This window comes from Scleropages formosus, chromosome 14 (genome assembly GCF_900964775.1).
Source record: "Scleropages formosus chromosome 14, fSclFor1.1, whole genome shotgun sequence".
In the NCBI taxonomy this organism is placed as follows: domain Eukaryota; kingdom Metazoa; phylum Chordata; class Actinopteri; order Osteoglossiformes; family Osteoglossidae; genus Scleropages; species Scleropages formosus.
The window spans coordinates 20,629,335-20,648,260 of NC_041819.1; the positions used below are offsets into that span (position 1 = coordinate 20,629,335).

The 18,926-nt window shown below is 42.2% G+C and overlaps 1 protein-coding gene across 1 annotated transcript; it reads right to left on the reverse strand.

Moving 5' to 3' along the window:
• Positions 1–702: 702 nt before the first annotated feature.
• LOC108928993 (protein FAM122A-like) lies at positions 703–11,255 on the reverse strand. Its single transcript, XM_018743250.2, has 10 exons — positions 10,533–11,255; positions 9,577–9,655; positions 7,034–7,090; positions 6,691–6,734; positions 5,633–5,687; positions 4,725–4,826; positions 4,506–4,591; positions 4,320–4,381; positions 3,375–3,471; positions 703–3,164 (listed from the first exon to the last, which is right to left on the reverse strand). Exons 1-10 carry the CDS (start codon positions 10,637–10,639, stop codon positions 3,029–3,031), a joined length of 825 nt encoding a protein of 274 aa, XP_018598766.1. The 5' UTR covers positions 10,640–11,255; the 3' UTR covers positions 703–3,028.
• Between the last annotated feature and the right edge of the window lie 7,671 nt (positions 11,256–18,926).

Below are 18,926 nucleotides of genomic sequence, written 5' to 3' on the forward strand. Positions count from 1 at the left end.
GTGGTTTGCCAGATGCCTTCTGTCCATGTCTGGCGGGGTGCAAACTCCATTCCCACTGAGCAACTCCAGAGCTGTGAGGCACCAACTCGACCCACTGTATCCTCCTGCAGAGTCTTAAACTGCACTAAACTCCCTGTAGTCTCCCCTCTATATACCAGGGTAAAACACTCCTTAGCAAATTTGCATTTATGAGATATTTGTTGTACTATGCAAGTAAATTCAAATATTTAAATACAGTTTTTTTTTCCATTTGTGCACCACTTTGCAGACTTTTTCAAAAGCTCTGCAAAATGTTTAAATACTAATACTAACCCCAATACACCAGATTGTGGTCCTTCCAACCTCCAGTCACCAGTGGTCTGGTCATGCACAGGTCAACTGTTTTACTGTGCATTTCATGGATACGGTTAATTTTTAAATTTTAATTGTCAGAATATTTCAGGTCACACACTCATTGATCCTGGTATTGATCTATATAAATAACCATCCGGCTGATGCTGTAGCAGTAGTGCGGAAGATACACACAATGTTAATAAGCGTACATGTTCAACCTGGCTGAAAGGTGACACTTTCCGTGGAGCACAGATCTCCTTCCTTCCCTCACATGTCCGGTATAACTTTTGACCATTTCACACCATAAATTTCACACCAAGGCCTCAAGTTTTTTTAAAAAAATAAGTAAATGAAACCATTTTACAAGGAATAATTTACTTTGTTTTATTTGTCATGTTTGAACTGGAAGTCAGGCAATACTGGAGGGCTGGAAGAGAAAAAGCTGTTCTTCCATTAGGGGATACAAACAGGAAGAATATGGACAGAGGAGAAGTTGTACAAAAATACGCAGATACATACAGAAAGCAGCAGTAGTGAGTTGAACTCACAGTTCAGCATCCACCATTTTGCTACCAGTATTTCATTTGAATAAACAACAAAGAAAAAGAAAAAACTCCACAGGGAGGAAAGAAAAGTGGGCTCTAACAGTGGTAACAGCACAGAACTTGAACAAGGTGCTTTTTTCTAAAACTCACAGGAAAAATAAATGAAATAAAAAAAAAAAAATTCACTTTACAAACTGCAGCATCACAAAGCTTTACTTGAAAAGAAAATGACTTAAGTACTCATGTAAGTATCACTCTTGTTTCAAAAATATGACTATTCTTCCTTCGCTACTCACAAAAAATTAGATGAGGTTTCAATATTCAAAATGACACCACATCATGCTTTTGTTAAAAAAAAACCCTCTACCTTAAACTAAATAAATCCTCATATTTATAATACATTTTTAAAAACATTTACATGACTACAACCCAAACATATTAACACTGAATTTTTACACAATTACAGCTGTATACCTCTTGTAAGTAGTTTTTAAATGGCACAAGGAGTTATTGGATGACAGGACCTTCCTCTGTGGGGGAAGAAGCACAGAAGCAATGCTTTTATGTTAGGTTAGTATTCAGAAAACACAGATAAAGCCCGTTTATCCTGAAGATTGCAACCTGCACGACCAACTCAAACGCTCCTGTAATTTTCTCAACAAAGGCACCTTGGAGACCCTCCATGCAGTCTTCAAATATTATTCACCAAATGTAGAAATTGCACAGCAGAACGAAAAGCCCTTTCCTTCTAATGTGGACAATACAGCTGAAAAGAAAGGTCATGGACACCAACCAGCTCATTTCCCATCAAACTTCCTGACCTTTTATCGGCCCCAGTGGATTTAGCCCCATGGTAATGCATCCCGAGCGAGCCCTTGCACCTCATTGTGCAACTCCAGCAGGAATGGAGGAGGGGCAAAGCCTTTTTTTGGCAGGCACTCAAATCACCCCAACAGAGACAATCGCATGGTGCTCAGGCAAGAGCTCTAGGATGACCTCTTCTCCACAGTGACACAACGCAAGTTGCGATATACAAATAGAAAACATCCAGTCCCATTCGTGGAGGACACGGCTCAGTTAGACTCTAGCAACAGCTACAGTGGGCGGTCAATGTACTTTTTTTTTTTTTTATTTATAAAACTACCCTCATTAAAAAAATGGTATAACATATCCCAGAATGCTATAAATTCATAAAACGGTCAAAAAAAAAAAAGCACAGCTCTACTATAGTGTTTAAATCCTAAAATGAGCAGGTAATGTCTCCTGGGTATACTGGAATGGGACACCACAGATACTCGGCTCCAGCAAGTTACAGCAAAACTCAGAAAATACACCCAAGGTCAGCTGGACTAAAAGTGGATAAAAACAGTCACAGAGAGAAGACGGAGAAGAACCATGGAACCAGTCAGATGCAGCATTACCAAGCCTCTAACTAGATATTCCAGTGAAAACAGCACTGTGAAAGTCACATCCATTTCAAGGACTCCTCTGAAACTGCTCCTTCTAGTTGCAGCCCTTAGATCCAGCCCTGAGCCAGTGCCCTCTGAAGACTGAGTAATATATACATACATACATACATAGACCAAACAAGCAGTTTCAAATAAATTAACTATTCACACAATCAATGTGAGCAATTCTTTCTAAACTCAGGCGGCTAACGTTAGAATACCCTGCTAGTGTGTTGTTCCCCCTTACCCTACTTCCTCAAGGGAAAAGCTGACTTTACAAAGCTCTGGCAATGGGAATACCTCCCTTTGCTGCAAAAAATAAGAATAAAAAGTTACTGTGTCACGCTCCCTTTTACTCAAGAGTCAGAGCCAGCGAAGAGAAAACTGTGGACTTCAGCACCGTGTAGTCAATTTTGGTCTAGCAGCTGGTGCTAGTGTCCCTCAGAAGCAGCCTGCAGCCCTCCACTGAGCGTGAACAGAGTACAGCTGATGGGTGTGTTCTCACACAGCCATATCCGTCCAGGGACGGCTCCTGCTCTCCTAAATGGTATGTCACCAAACATGTTGCCACCTTGATCACCTTGAATTATAGCTCTGTGGCAAAAAACTAACCAAACAGTTACAAAGGAAAATAACCAAACAAATAGAGGGAAGAAAAAAAGCCAAAAAAGTCACACTCCAGATTGCGACCGTCCCCTTCCCTCATTTAGGAGACAGGTCGCAGAGCGGAGTGAAGGGTGAGGTGCTTGGGGATGGAGAGATGCTGTCCACCTTGGCTGGCGTTCCTGTCGAGGACTCCACACTGCTCAGGCTGGCATCCAGTAGGTCTGGAGAGAGACTAGGAACAAACCCAAAGCATTTCTAGCATCCATCATCAATTGTGTTGTTTTTTTTTTTTTTTTCCCTTTCCCAGGCAACTGTTCCAATTACATTTCCAAATATTTTAATCAGATTTACTCTTCAAAAGAAAGAAAAAAAAAAAAGGTTACAGTCAAACAGCCTGAAAACCTAATGATTACAACAGTGGGGACAGAGCAACGGGTCTTACCAGGAGCCAAGGTCCTGCAGCTGGCACACCTCTGACGACAGCATGGTAGTGGTGCCTTGGAAAAGCCTCTTGGGTTGACTGTCGTTCTCCATGTCCCCTGCAAGGACAGAGCAGCCATGGACCACATCACATCACTTCCCTTCTCACATGTCAGTTTTTTTTTTTTTTTTTAAGAAAGAAAAAAAATCAAACACTGCATGTTTTTTGGGAGGTAGAAATTAAAATAGTCAGTACTGAACAAAAGTTCTGAGGAGAGAAGACAGATTTTTCAATTTAGATTCGCCTTTAAAGTAGCTCAACATTAATAAAAAAAATTCAAAAATAAACACCTTCCACAGGACTTTTGTTATAGCTATATTCAAGAATTTTACAGAATGTAGCCTATAGACATCTACTGTTAAGCTCTCACCAATCGTGTTGATGCTGAAGAAATAAAAATGAATATTATTAATTATTGTTTCATCTTAAGTTTTTACAGAACGAAACCCATGAAGAAATTGAGGGACATTTGTATTGCATAGCTTGTATCGATTCTGACTTACTGGTGAAAGGGACCTTGGATTTGTAAATATATTGAACTATGAACCGACTTTTGGCTCTAGCTGTTTTTGCAAGTTGACCAGCCAGTGTATTGTAATTAAACCTCTATGCTGTTGCAACCCAGTTCTGTTCTGTTATTAAATAGAAGTGACCTTTATGTGTAAGGTTATGTGAGGTTTGCAACCTTAAAATGCCGAAAACCTCCACCTTTGTAACTGAATATGATCCACCAACCTTCCTGTGAAAAGGAACACATACTTTCCCATTAGAACTACAATTTGCTGGTCTGATACACTGCCTACACCAGTCAAAATCTGAACTCTTAACCAGATTCTTCCAACTAGTCACAAAAAAAAAAAAAAAAAAAAAAAAAAAGAGAACGTCCCATGAGCAGCCCTGTCTCACCTTTCCGCTTGATGGGCCCCAGAATGCTGGGCCGTATGCAGTTACTGGGGCTCTGGCTCCTCCTACTAGTCACCACCAAGAGCATAAAATACATTAATGGCACATAACTTAACAAGTGAACATGATACGTCAGCGCACATGTGGATCAGACAACACGCTCGACTAGCCTGAACTTGTGCAGCTTACTTGAATCGCCGTGTTGGACTGGGGATGGGGCTGGGTGTCAGGCCATTGCTGCTGATCAGAATTTGTAGAGAAGGTGAGAAGCATTGCTAGGAGAGGGAGAAGAAAAACAGGAGCTCTCCTTTAATTACACCTCCATTAGGCTGAATGGCAAACAAGTGTGCATCAGCAGGACTTAAGACAGAGACAGTATTACGCAAAAAACTAGGTAAACAAACGCACCTTCTTTCCAATACCACGAGTAGGAGATGGAGCTGGCGACACGGGAACAAAGTCTATCCGTTTCGGGGAAGACGATGAAGATTTGTCACAGTCATTATCACTCTAAGAAGAAAGAGAAATCAAGGTGTGCATACCATGGTACATCACAATACTTTAAAGACACATCTAACAGACCAACTTATCAATTTCAAGTTTTGCTGCTAAAATGTGACACTCATAAATATTGCATTACAGCTTTAGCGGCTTCAAGTAACAACATGCATGTAATGCAAAGTCCCATCCCTAAACTTAAATCATGTCTAATAAAGGCAGACAATTCGGCAAAACTAAAACAAATTGAAAATGTGGAACAATGCTAAATGTATGTGTACAGTAAACGGGGAAAAAAAGAGAAAGTCACTCCAACAAGTGACAATTTCACATTAAAGGAGGAGAAAACAAAACTGACACTTTGGTCCATTGTGCATCATTTGTAAGATTTTGCCATCATAGCAGGTTGCATTTTCCTCTAAACAACAAAGTGTCCTCTAGAGACAACATTCAGGAGCAAACACAATGTAGGACCATTATACCACCAGTTTGGCCTGTGCCTGTCCTGTTCACCACAAGATATTTTTCTGCTCATCATCTACACCTCCTAATGCAAAGAGAGATTAAGGATTTACCAGGCCTCAATGGCACCGACAAACACTCTGACAATACTAGAGCATATTTTAGCACCTGGAGATAAACCAGTCAATAACTAATGAATTGTGCCTGTCCAACATGACATTAATTGGCAGAAATGAGGGAACTTATCCCCTGTGCCAGTGTTACTGCATGAGGAGGAAGCTTTACAGCTGTTAAAGTGAATGTAGACTTTTAACACTTTGTACTTCTGTTATCGTAACTGGTGGCAGTTCTCTTACCAAACTGAGACTCTCCTCCCATGACTGACTCATCTGCATGGCTGCCTGCACCTCCCTGAATGGGGGAAGGTTGGTGTAAGCAGGTGAAACGGGCTCTGCCAGTATCATCATTTTGCATCCGCTACAGTCCACTGACTGGGAAATGAGAAACTAAATAATGGGAACACTTAATTGAAATGTATGATCCATTTCACCCTTTGCACTGGGCTGCTCAGGCTCATCTTGGTTCAGTTCATATGGGTGTTAAAACTGAAACAAGGTACAGGTACCTACTGGATAAGACCACTGTGTAGCCATTGAGATTAAGACGTATACCAACTTGTCGAGTTCAGAACACCGCCAAAGTAAATATGGTGGAAAACACAGTGGTTAAAATTGTGTACAAAGAGGTGAAAAAAGGTTGGAATGCAAGATAATACATTTACCTGATGCTTTTCTCCAAAGCAACTTACAATGATAAGCTATTTACACTTATTCACCCATTTATACAACTAGGTAACTTTTACTAGAGCAATTTAGGGTAAGCACCTTGCTCATGGGTACTACGAATGGAGGTGGGATTTGAAGGTGCGGGTCCAAAGGCAACAGCTCTAACCACTACGCTACCAGCTGCCCCTGGTTTAATAGATACAATTACTAAAAACGTAAGGATTATCTGTGGAAGACAGGCAAACAATTTTAAAACTGCCTGTAAAAAAAAAACAGAAATAATATTTTCAAAAAGAGGGCAAAACGTGGGTCAACAGAAGAACCCATCAGCAGTGTTTCTCTAATACACTGATATAAATATATGAACAACATGTTAACGAGTCACATTCAAAAGTGACACCAAGTATTAAAACTGGCAAGGTGCAACCTGTTTCCTTTAATCCTGTTATTAACCAATTATTTTGAAGCTTATGTTAATCATCGAGGTTTCCTTGAATCAAAATTGCCCTAATTTTTCAAGCCTACAGCCCCACCCTGCAGAATACAGGCAGTAGATTACTTCTGAAAAACTTCTGTACTTTGAGTCCAACTCTTCATCCATAAAGACCAAAAACAGCAAAGTCTCTCACCGCTCATGCGCCGTTTCCCTGTTCATGAGGTCCACACCTTCTTCCTGCATGACGACAGCGCATCAGGGACAAGTGACTAGTTTGAAATCAATCATCATTAATTTCTGAAATCTCTTCTGCATCATTAGCGAAAGGGTCTAAATCTCAACAAACAATTCTCATTATTGTCACAAAAAAATTCCTGGGGAAAAGACAACATGCAACTGGACTTTGCTTTTACTGGCTAAAACTGCAAATGTCATCTTAGATTACAGTTCACCTCATCTGAAATGAGGCAGGTGAGGGAATGGCTATCAGTTCATCTCCCTTATGTGTTCATAGAAACTGGGAGTGACTGATTTACCTGCTTGATCTGGTGAAGTCTGGTGCTGGGAACTCGGATAGGTGACGATGGGACCATCTGCACAAGAAACAACAAAGAGCGTTCAATTCCCACTATGAAAGCATTTCTTTGGGAAATTAAGTGTGGTATTGTTTCTCCAGTTTTATACTTCAAAAATTTTCACGTCTCAGCATGGTTGAAAACACCTTCTCTGGACCCAAACTCAGTTCAGAAGCATTAATCAGACTCACTTCTGTCTTTCCCTTCAACACTCAGGTGACTATCACTTATCCCAACTCCTCTGCAAGAATAATCAATCTTGATCTGAGACCATTCATTAGTTCTCCTTGCAGTGTTTTGACATTTTCCCAATGTGTAGAGTACCCAACCTCTCCTCACTTTTCATTCTCTTCAACCACTATAGCTTCTGACATGATCTACAAGAAGACCCTCTTTACCTTGCCCAAGAGCTTGTAATCAAAGGATCTTCTACCCAGTAACCCTTGCCAGCTGATTTCTGCTCTGCCCCAGTCTGTCTCAACAGTTATTGTTCATGGCTCTGCACTGGATCCCTTACTTAACTCCATCTGCACTTCCTATCACTGTGAAAAACGTCTCCCTGACATCTCTGCCAAGATGACCGAGCAACATCTACAAATCAATCATTCCAAAACTGAGATCCTCCATCTACCTTATGGTTCACCCATCTGTCTGGACCGGTTAATCAAACTGAACAACTCCATCCACTTCTACAGTAGAAGAATATTAATTCACTGAAATCTCTGCTTCTTCCAACACACTGACGAAATACATCAATCTTTCGGACATTCTGCAACATTCATAGAATCTACTTAAATCTCAAAACATTCTACACAGCTTGGGGTTTGGGCAATGGCGATACTCCGCCTCCTCTACTCCAACTCCCTCCTGTTTGATCTTCTAACCTCCGCCATCAAGCCTCTCCTACTGATCGAGAATTTTATAGAACACAGTGACCTGCCAAAGCATTCCCATATATCTGTTGTCTTTGTCTCTCTCCAGTTTATGGCCTACAGGGGAGTCGCAGGTTTCACCCCTACACATCAGAAAGAACACTGCGCTTCTCCACCTCTAAACACAGTGGTCCAATACCTGAAAGCCCTTTGCACCTTGTTTTTGACCCTGACGTTGTGAAACAAACTCTTTCCTTTCATCAAAACTGCTGAATTCTTCAGAGTATTTAAGAAGGATCAAATGAAGGAACATGAACAAAAACTCATTTCCCATTTCTACCCATTTCTCTCCCCATCTCCTAACAGCATCATAAATTATTCCAACACTTATGTATTTTCTTTTTGAATCTCACATCTGAAGGAAACTACTTGAATCACCATAATTCCAGCATGAGACTCGATACATAACAATACATCTGTATCAAAAGATCTTTCATCTCTCACAGAATGCACTTTTGTATACCCTCAGTTGTAAGGTTTTGGAGAACAGCATCTGCTATATGACTTAATTTTACAGTATACTGATGACAAAGACTGTGCACACAGTGCTCTCTAATCTGGCCAAAAGCTGGTCTCATTAGATCTGTCCTGTCAGAATGCTGCATAATGGGTCCTGGTACCTCCTCCCGGGACTTTCTGCAGTTTTGCAGTTGATTTTCAAATTTCACTTGATCACAGTTCTTTACAGCTGAGTCTCAAAGTGCCTAAGTTTAGATTTAAAAAAATTTTTTAAAAAAAGGAGCCCGACCCTTTTTGTGATGCCAATCTTGCTTTCAATTTTCTTCCTCAAAACAGGATAAGAATTTTATAAAAGAAACTTTTACTGAACCTTTCAGTAAAAGCTTTCATTTTATTTCTCTCCTTGTATTTTGATCAACCTTTTATGTTTTGTCAATCTTTTTTAACCATTTAATTTTATCTTTGTGTTACTATACTGTATGTTCCTATCTGTATTCCTTTAATACATTCCACATTGACCTACATTAGGTCACACTACCCTCTTTTTCAAATAATTATTACACAAAAAAACCTCATGGTTTTTGCACGACTACTTTTAAATCTGTTTACATTTCTGTTTATTGTACCGACCACACCGCTGCACTTTATTCCAGTATTTTTAGTTTAGTAGTTAGTTATTGTGAACTGCACTGCAGTAGTAATGGGATACGTTGAATATGTTGCCCTCTACGTCCAGGAAAAACACTATTTCACTCCGACGTATGTTCTAAACATATTGTGGAAGTGACTATAAAGTTGACTTTGAAATAAGCAAAACAGTATATAGAAACTGCATTACAAAAGGGTGTTGTTGGTACTATTTGCATCGTAATATCTGCTACTGCAAATAAAACACAAATAATAAAGCATTCACACAACACACACTATAATTTCATTGTATTGCCCAGCAGTACAATGACAAAGTCTTCAATTCAATTCAGTTCTCTCTCTCACTCACTCACTCACACACTCACTCTCTTGAGAACAGTAGCACAACTACTGAAGCATGCTCTTTTGGCACAAACTGAAGAACAGAATGCAAAATTTATCATCATCTTTTGTGCCCTTTCATACCAGGCTGGAGCGGTTCACGACAGTGGTGCTGTTTCTCCTGCTTCTCAGTACCTCGTGTTGGAAAACCTGCGAGGAGTCACTGCAAAGAAGGCACACAACTATCAAGAGCAACTTAGATGTGAGCGGCACATGAGAGAGAACACAGACAAGGCACAAAGTAGGTACGTCCATTCGAAACACGGCGCCGCGTCAAGTCTTTTTCTGACCTTCCCGAATTAAAGGGCACTTTCAAAAGCGAAATTATATAGATGTTTCTAGAACAGGCCCTGCACACAAATGCCACTTTGTAAAGTGCAGGTCTTGAGTTTGACTCAATAGTATTCAGTACTCAATCAATACTTCAATACTGACTCCTACTGTGGTACCCCTGACTGAGGTACTTACCCTGAAATGACACAGTAATAACCATGCTGTGTACATGACATGGGTAAATCATTGTAAAGTTGATTAACAAGTGCAGGTCACCTTGACCTGCTGTCAGCCAAAACAGTAACTCTTGTGAGGCACTGGGTCAGGGCACATCCCACCCACGCGTCATGTAACACTGATCTGCTGGGGGCTTCGAGCGCTGCTCAGCGCGAGCCGGGGGCAAAACGCCGCCAGGCGAAGTTCAAGATGTCGGAGCACGATACTACCAGCGCAGTCTGACCTCAGAGACTGGTGGCCCTGTGTAAACTCCTGCACGCTCTGTGTCTGTGCTGTAGCATGCGACTCCGTGCCTCCACACGCTCTCCTCACCGCGGGAGGAGCGGTGCGGCACCGCATGCACGCGGGCGGGCGGGCGGCGCGCGAGCCTCGAACCCGGCAGCGGCGCTCTCGCGGCGCGACGCCTTCCCGCCCGCCCCACGCGAGCAGGGGCGCGTGAGCGGCGCACGGGAACCCGCACATATATATCAAGTGTGTGTGAGTCGCAGCGGGGTTTTGCACAGTCAGAAGCGACTTCGTCTCGCACGAACCTCAGGCCGTTTATCATCGGAGCGCTGTTGGAGCGCCTCAGCTGCCCGTCGCTCTGGACCAAAGAGGATAGGACGTCCAGGTCCAGGTCCATCTTCTCCTGAGACATGATTGGGATGATAACGACGACTACTATTACTGCTATTACTCATTTACCGTCGCGTCTTCATTTAGACCCTTCTTCCGTTTCTCGGTCCGCAGCCCTCATCGCACACACGACACACGCTCAGTCACTGCTGTCCTCAACGTGCCCGGTTCTCATCCGCCAGCAGTAACTTACATGATTACACTGCGGGAAACGTTACTTCGTACTAAATGTGCATGGAGCCCAGGCCGCGAGGAGAGAAAATTATACGAGTCGCTCACTCCATCTGTGCAGGATGAGAAAGAGCATGAGCGAGCTAATCGAGGCTAAATAGCTAGCGGCGCGCGGGCTGCTGTGTTAGCACGAGCGCTAGCGGCTGCCCTTCTGCGGGACTAAGTTCTCCCAGACACAGGACACGGTGCGTTTAGCTACCCGCTCCAACGATCAACTTTCCACATACTTTGGTAACTCGCTAAAGCATTGAGAACCTACTGGAATTCCGAGGATACACCGACCACCCCCAGTGTCTGGACGGCCTACCAAGGCGATCACAACTAAGTTAAATGAATTACTTCGGAGGCTCCCATTTCAACACTCTGTTTACCACCATAATTCCTGTGTCTATCAAACTTCCCACCCCTTCGCCCGCCTGCCTGCCTGATTGATGGCAGGAAGACCCAATCAGAGTATCGATCTTGGAGTCAAACGGACGTGAACGGCAGTTGAGTGGCCAATGAGAGCCGTCGAGATGAGCGACTTCCTTGAGAAAAGTTTTCGTGCTGCTGTTGAAGGCGCTGAAGGAACAATGCGTGGAACTCGTGTGCAGTTTGCGACTACGCAGCTGCAGACCTAAAAATTCTGTCAAGTCGTAAAATTCCACATAATCTTTGCAAAATGAAACTTTAACAGTTGTTTGTGACAGCGAGCGCAGCGAGTTGCTTACTTCCATACATTGAAACGTTCACAGACATGATATTTATTCATTACAGTATTCCCATCGTCTTCTGATTTATTCTCCGCATCTTACTCGTTTTACTGTTTTGAGCGATCATCTCACTGGAAAGGTATTTGCTGTACCCTGTAATACCACATGGAGTCACTATATGTCCTAAAATAATTCTGAAAGCTTCTTGAGCACTGGACGTGCAGAGTTTATACCTGGAAAAATTGCTATTGCTAAAGGTGTAGTATATCCATGCGTTTAATAAATGTAGAGTTATTTAATTTCACATTTCTGGGTCCACTTACAACTCCGCCATGGACGGTTGCAAGTCCGGCTGAGAAAGAAGGAGGGTTGGGCGTGGGTCAAGCTAGTAGCTACCCCACGCTGTAAAAGCCTTTCCAGCTACAAGAACGCCAACAAAGAAACGTCAAGACATCTCAGCTCTTGGAGAGGATGGACCTTTCACAAGAAGACCTCTGATGCCTGATGGGGAAAGCCAGAAAACCCTGGAAGCCACTAGGCCGACACCCCTTCTTTCATCCAAGACACTCAAGATCGGTACTTGGACCGTTAGAACTACGTAGGTGGATTGGCCGCACGTTGTGCAAACCGAAAACCAGCATCACAAGACAGGCACCGACCTGGAACCCTCAGGGAAGGAGAAAAGTGGGGTGACCGTGCAACACCTGCCGCAGGGATCTTTCATCTGACACCAGGATGCTGGGATACACCTGGCGTCAGGTAGAGAAGAAAGCAGAGGGCAGAGACACCTGGGGAGGCCTTGTTGGCGGCTTTTGCACCATCGGGGGTGGAAGGCTTAAGAAGAGTCCTTTGACTGAAATCTATGTAAAGATAAGGGATTTTTTAAAATAAAAATATGAGACAAACATAAATCTGTATCTGTATACACACACTGGCTGAAGCCGCTTGTGCCGAGCAGGGTGGCAGCGAACCGGAGCCTAACCCGGCAACACAGGGCACAAGGGGGCACACCCAGGATGGGATGCCAGTCCGTCGCAAGGCACCCCAAGTGGGACTCGAGCCCCAGACCCACCAGAGCGGAGGACCCGGCCAAACCCACTGCGCCCCCCCTCGTATCTGTGTACTTAAATGTTAACTAAGGGATTCAGTTCGAAAGTGAAAAGGTCATTTGTCAGTTTCTCAACTTTCACTTTGCTATTATTTCTCATTAAATATTATTAGAAATTCACTGTTCAGGTGACAACTTTATCCAAACCAACTTATAGTATTTGACCTATTTACACAGGTAGGCATTTAACTAGAGCCATTTAGCAGGTAAGTACCTCACTAAAGGGAATCACAGCAGTGCCAGGGAGTGATGCTCAAGGTAGGACCCTTTAGGTTTAAAGTTCATGTCCTTAACCACTACAGTACCCACTCTCATCTATGTGTAATATGTATAATTATAAAGCATACATATTTATATATACAATGCTGTACATACATACAATGTTGTGTATATTGTTTGTGTTGTGACATACATATTTCAGTTCAAATTATGAACTCCGAATGAGAATTCAAGACACTTAAAAACTAATGTACACCAACAAGAAGACTATAAAGTGTACATACTGTATTTTACTGTTTTTTTGATCTCTAAAATTGGTGGGAGGGTATCAGGATTTGTCTATCCTGTGTTTTATGCACCTACTTGAACGATGAACCTCGTTGCAGCAAGTGGTAGGGAACAAACTAGGTTTGAGTCACATGTCTGCAGCTGTATCTCCTTCTCTTAATGTAATGCATAAATTGTGCTTTTGCTGAGATGTACGTCGCTTTGGACAAAAGCGTCTGCTAAATGAATAAATCTAAATGTAAACTGTAAATGTATATCAGAACAATTATTTTTTTATTAGATGCACTAATGCCCAATGGATACATTCCATAACACCATGATGCCGGGAAAAACATGGATTTATCCAAAGTGAAACAGGAAAACAACATCTGTATCTGACCCAGCCACAATATTATTGTGTATTCCCATGTTGGCGAGAGAACATATTTATAGTTAAAAGGCGACCAGCAGTTTCTTCCTCATTTCTGTTTTTCTCAGCAGGAAATGTCCCATCATACACTGGTCTGAGGTCACGTGTTGCAGGGGGCAGTCGGAAAGGGTCACCGGAGTCAGCCGTGAAAATCAAAAATGCCCCCAGAGATAACATTATGCAAGAAACTACTGCACTGTACTGTGCCCCCACGGGCCACTTATTTACATACAGAAGTAGAACACACCTGGTCATGTCAGTTTCACCCTATTACCACTGCGGTCAGTTTCCGAGCGCAGAACACAGCTCATCCGTGTGTATTAGAGGCAAAGAAAACATTATTTTGGAAATTAAACACTTAGGCTGTTCACATAAACTGTCCGTCAGTGTATCCGAGGCCTCTCCTTATCCTCCTTAAATGTACAATGTAAGCCCCCCCCAGACCTCAGCGTAACTTTTGTTCAAATCACATGCCGTACACCTCTGAGCGAAGCCTCTGTCTGCCAGTAGACACTGCATTCTTTCTTCGCTTCTAATGGGAGACATGAGTAAGACAGTAAGACAACTTGGAGGTCTATCTAGACCAGTTGATTCTGAGATATTATGGAAATCCCCTCACAAATTTTCATGCTGCATGCCACTAATAAAGAGAATTCCTAGAAAGCACGGAATTTAACTCATAATGTACAACCAAACTGTTTGGTTATTGCACACTGTCATTACATGTATGCAAATACTACGTTTTAATTTTTTAAAGACTTGTATGGGGTATAATTTTTGATATATGTTTTTATTGTGTCTAACTCATATAGTTTAGTTTTTCTGTCTAATGTTTTTGGAATGCACTTTCTAAAAGGTCAATAACAGGGTAACTGGTAGGAAGTGTTAAATATATTTACGTTTACGTTTATTCATTTAGCAGGTGCTTGTACTGTTGTGGGGGGGTGTGGTGGTGCAGTGAGTTTGACCGGGTCCTGCTCACCGGTGGGTCTGGGGTTCAAGTCCTGCTTGGGGTGCCTTGCAATGGACTGCCGTCCTGTCCTGGGTGTGTCCCCTCCCCCTCCGGCCTTACGCCCTGTGTTGCCGGGTTAGGCTGCGACCCCTGCATGGGACAAGTGGCCTCAGACAATGTGTGTGTGTTGTAGTGTTGTCAGCCCACACCTTACCAAGTCATTCATACATCAGTAAAACACATTTTTAGTCTGTCACTCACACACACTAAATAACATTGTACATTGTTCCTGGGTATCATTTTAACTATTTACTTTATTATTTAGTGAATACAAAAATGATTGTTCAGGAAATTAATTGTTAATTTGTTAATAATGCTTTTTAGCATTTTAAATGAATGCTTTTAAGAATAAAGCAAAACAAAACCGGTCAGGGTTCAGGGCCTGTTTTTGTAATGTATTTTTATGGTGTTTCAGAAAAGTTTTGAGTGCTGATTACAGTTCCCATTAAAGGTCTATGATGTGGGGTGGCATGGGTTCAATCCCACCTCAGTCTGTGTGGAGTTCGCATGTTCTCCCCATGTCCGTGTGGGTTCCCTCTGGGTGCTCTGGTTTCCTCCCACAGTCCAAAGACTTGCTCTTCCAGTTCACGCAGAGAGTGTGTGTGTGTTCCACTGATGTATGGATGAGTGACCCAGTGTAAGTAGTGTATCTAGCAGTGTAAGTTACCGTGGTGAATAAGGTGTGTGGGCTGGTAACACTACATAGAGTTCATTGGAAGTTGCTTTGGAGAAAAGCATCTGCTAAATAAATAAATGTGCTATGTACTTTAAATAATCTCTTGTATGATACATCAGTAAATTATCATGCTCCCTGTGATGGAGACCTGGAATGTTCCTGCTGTGACACACTAGCCAATTGTATTCAAAGGGCCTCCATGACACAAGTTGGTATAAACTGTTGGGGTTCTCTCCCCACCCTCCTTCCCATCATCTGCCATAGTCAAATGGGTGCCTACAGGGTTGCTAGGGTGACTAGTTCTCTTTTTCCAAATACAGTGCTGCTTTTGGGGGGCGCGGGGGGCACAGGAGGTTTAGCTGGTGCCGCGCCCCCTCCAGCGGGTCCGTGGTTTGAGTTCCAGTTGGGGTGCCCTGTGGCGGACTGGCATCCCGTCCTGGGTGTGTCCCCTCCCCCTCTGGCCGTGCGCCCTGCATTGCCAGGTTAGGCTCCGACTCACCGCAACCCCATTTGGGTCAAGCGACTTCAGACAGCGTGTGTTTGTGCTGCTTGAAAGTATGTGAACCATATATGGATTATCATTATTTTTGTATATAATATATATATATATATTATATATACATATATTTATTTAATATATATCTTTATATATTTAATATAATATACATGTTTAATATTTATTTTATATATAATATATATTTTAATTTATAGAATATATATATAATATATATATATTTGTATATAATATATAATATTAAAATAAACTTATAAAACCTCAATCTTAAAGCAAACTCATATAATGAATAAACAGGGGGGTGTGGTGGCGCAGTGGGTTTGACCAGGTCCTGCCCTCTGGTGGGTCTGGGGTTTGAGTCCCACTTGGGGTGCCTTGTGATGGACGGGCATCCCCTCCTGGGTATGTCTCCTCCCCCCTTAGCCCTGCGTCCTGTGTGTTGGTGGGTTAGCTCCTACTTGGTTTAAATAATGCAATGTGGTGTTCATGTATTTGTTTTAGTTGGACTACTTACCTAGCTCTATTTTTTAGTGTAGAGCACAATACCTAAGAAGAGCTGGTAGCATAGTGGTTGGTGCTACTGCCTTTATATTTAAAGGTTGTGGGTTTGATCCCTAGCTGTGGCTATAGTATCCTTGAGGAAGGTATTTACCTTAATCTGCCCTAGTGAAATTATGTACCTATAGAGGTGGGTAATTAATTGTAACCTTAACACAATGAGTTGCTTTAGAGAAAGTGTCAGACAAATGTGACCAAGGTTACTGTGTAATCCTTCACTCTTCTTGCACCAATCTTTCATTTTCTATTCAGTCTGGTCCACAACCACAGCGATAATCCCTTGATGTGTGTTATTCGGTTGCCACCCGTATGAACAATGAACTGTGAACACTGTACTACAATTTAAGAGCCAGGGCTAGAGAACTGGTTAGAACCGATGCAAATTGGTGTGAACTAATGGAAACAGCTGTGAAGCCGTTCAAAAAGAGCACATTTCATTACACTTTTCCAGGTACAGTACAACCTAGTTTTGGTCCACGGACTTTAAATAGGTAATACTCCTTATTTCTTAAAAATTGTGATTTGTAATATTGTGGGGATACTTATTGTTTTCCGTATTTCATCATTGTTAAAAGCTACAAATACGCTCCACGTTTTCTTGGTCTTATAATGAAATCACTTTTTATTCGGTACTCAGATATTGGTATTCTTCATTTGTTAAGTTCTAGAACGTTAAAGATTGTATAAATTCAGCTCGTTGCTGCGTACTCTTCACTTCAACTTCCTTTTACATTTTGCAGACTGTCACAGGCCGAAGTACATTGACAAATCGCTGAGCATGGAGTTCTGCAGTTCATAACTATGAAATTTTAACTTAAAAACTTAAAAAATTGTACTATGTTCACAAAAAAGTGTTCACAACACTGAAAGGGATAAAGTTTTGACCAAATGCAGCTGTGAATTTAGTCAATTTTAGACAACTACAAGCGTTACTAAAAGGCGACTATGCTTAGATGACATTTTAATCTACTTGACTATGAATAAATGAAAACCTTGCGATCGCATTAACTCACTGTATGTCCGTATTTATACTTTAAAGTAGAAAAACTGAGTTATGGGACATCACCAAATTTTCAGTAAATGGAGAATATTAAGAAAATTGTCTTGCAGTCAAAGAAATTAAATTATATATGTTTTAAATATATTTTTCATTACATGTAACTTTTACAATATGTACCAAGTCATAAGTCGTGTGGAAGTGAATTGCTCCTGGCTCTGTAAGAGTCAAGGGCTATGATGCTACAGGTATGTCGGACATTGCACGCCGATGAGCCGTTGGAGGGGAAGGAAGTGGAATAATTCAGACTCCTTCCCTCAGTGTCAACAGCAACAAAACAGAGGCCTTCAACAATACTCAGCACAGAAGGAAGCCCAGGACCTGCCCAGACAGTGGCAATAACATTCAGAGGCATTTAGTCCCAGCCACTTCTATATGTGCTTTAATGCAATTTATTGTGTAGCACCTCTCTCAGCATCTCGCCCCAGGGCATTTACATTTAGGGCCTCAGAGGAGTAGCATGGCGGCACAGCGAGTAGTGCTGCTGTCTCACAGCACCTTGGGGGTGTGAGAGGACATGGGTTCGATCGCTGCTCAGCCTGTGTGGAGTTTGCATGTCCTCCAAGTGCTCTGGTTTCCTCCCACCGTCCAAAGACATGCTGTTCAGGTTCCCCCATAGTGTGTGAGTGACAGAGGGAGTGTGTTCCACTGATGTATGGATGAATGACCAAGTAAGTAGTGTATCTAGCAGTGTAAGTCACCTTGGTAAATAAGGTGTGTGGGCTCATAACACTACATAGAGTTCATTGGAAGTCGCTTTGGAGAAAAGCATCTGCTAAATAAATAAATGTAAATGTGCCGCACAATTAAGTGGACTGTAGTTGGTAAGTGCTTTGAAAACGGCAAGAACAAGGCACATCATCATTACATGGTGGTTAGAAAGGATGCAGGAAGAAGTGCTTGCTCACTCACTGACATTAACTCGAACAGAACAGCTGGCAAAAACATGAACGTTAACAAGCGAGTTGTAAACATTTGACAGTCAATGAAACCATTTCTTCTAAGATCTGAATAGGAGGAAGGGAGAGGAACATGGACTCCCGTCACGTAGGCCACCACCAGCTGGAAGCACACAGTGCTTTGGTTTATATTCCAGTCATACGCCTCAATATGTCCAAGAAGCAGGCAGATGCTTCTAACCTTGCAAACACGAAGGACTAATCTCATGTGAGTCTGTTTATATTTCGGCTACCGAGGCACACACTGTATTTAATATCTAAGTCATGTGTACAGTTACATGATTTTCGGGTGGATAAATTGGCGGGAAATAAAACATAAAGTCACCTGCTGCAGTCAGTTAAGATATGAAAACGCCATGTCGATTTTATTGGTTTGGAACTGCGATCTGTGTGTGTGTTTGTGTTTTTTTTTTCTGTCTTTCTCGTCTCGATGCTCACTTTTAACTCGACTTGTTTGCAAACCGCACCGCGGTTCTCGCGCTCTCGCCTCGCGAGCGGTCCGGCGTGGGAAGTAGTTGTACGAGGCGAGTTCATCACGTTCCTACCAAATTATTTATCTCAGGAAGTTTTTTTTTTTTTTTTTTGC

Excerpts from the sequence above, each read along its gene's own strand:
- LOC108928993 (XM_018743250.2), bottom strand. The coding sequence starts at position 10,639 with ATGTCTCAGGAGAAGATGGACCTGGACCTGGACGTCCTATCCTCTTTG. Across the intron at positions 4,592-4,724 it reads CTCGTGGTATTGGAAAGAAG|CAATGCTTCTCACCTTCTCT; the intron begins GTGCGTTTGTTT and ends TCCCTCTCCTAG. Across the intron at positions 3,165-3,374 it reads CTGCAGGACCTTGGCTCCTG|TCTCTCTCCAGACCTACTGG; the intron begins GTAAGACCCGTT and ends GTTTGTTCCTAG.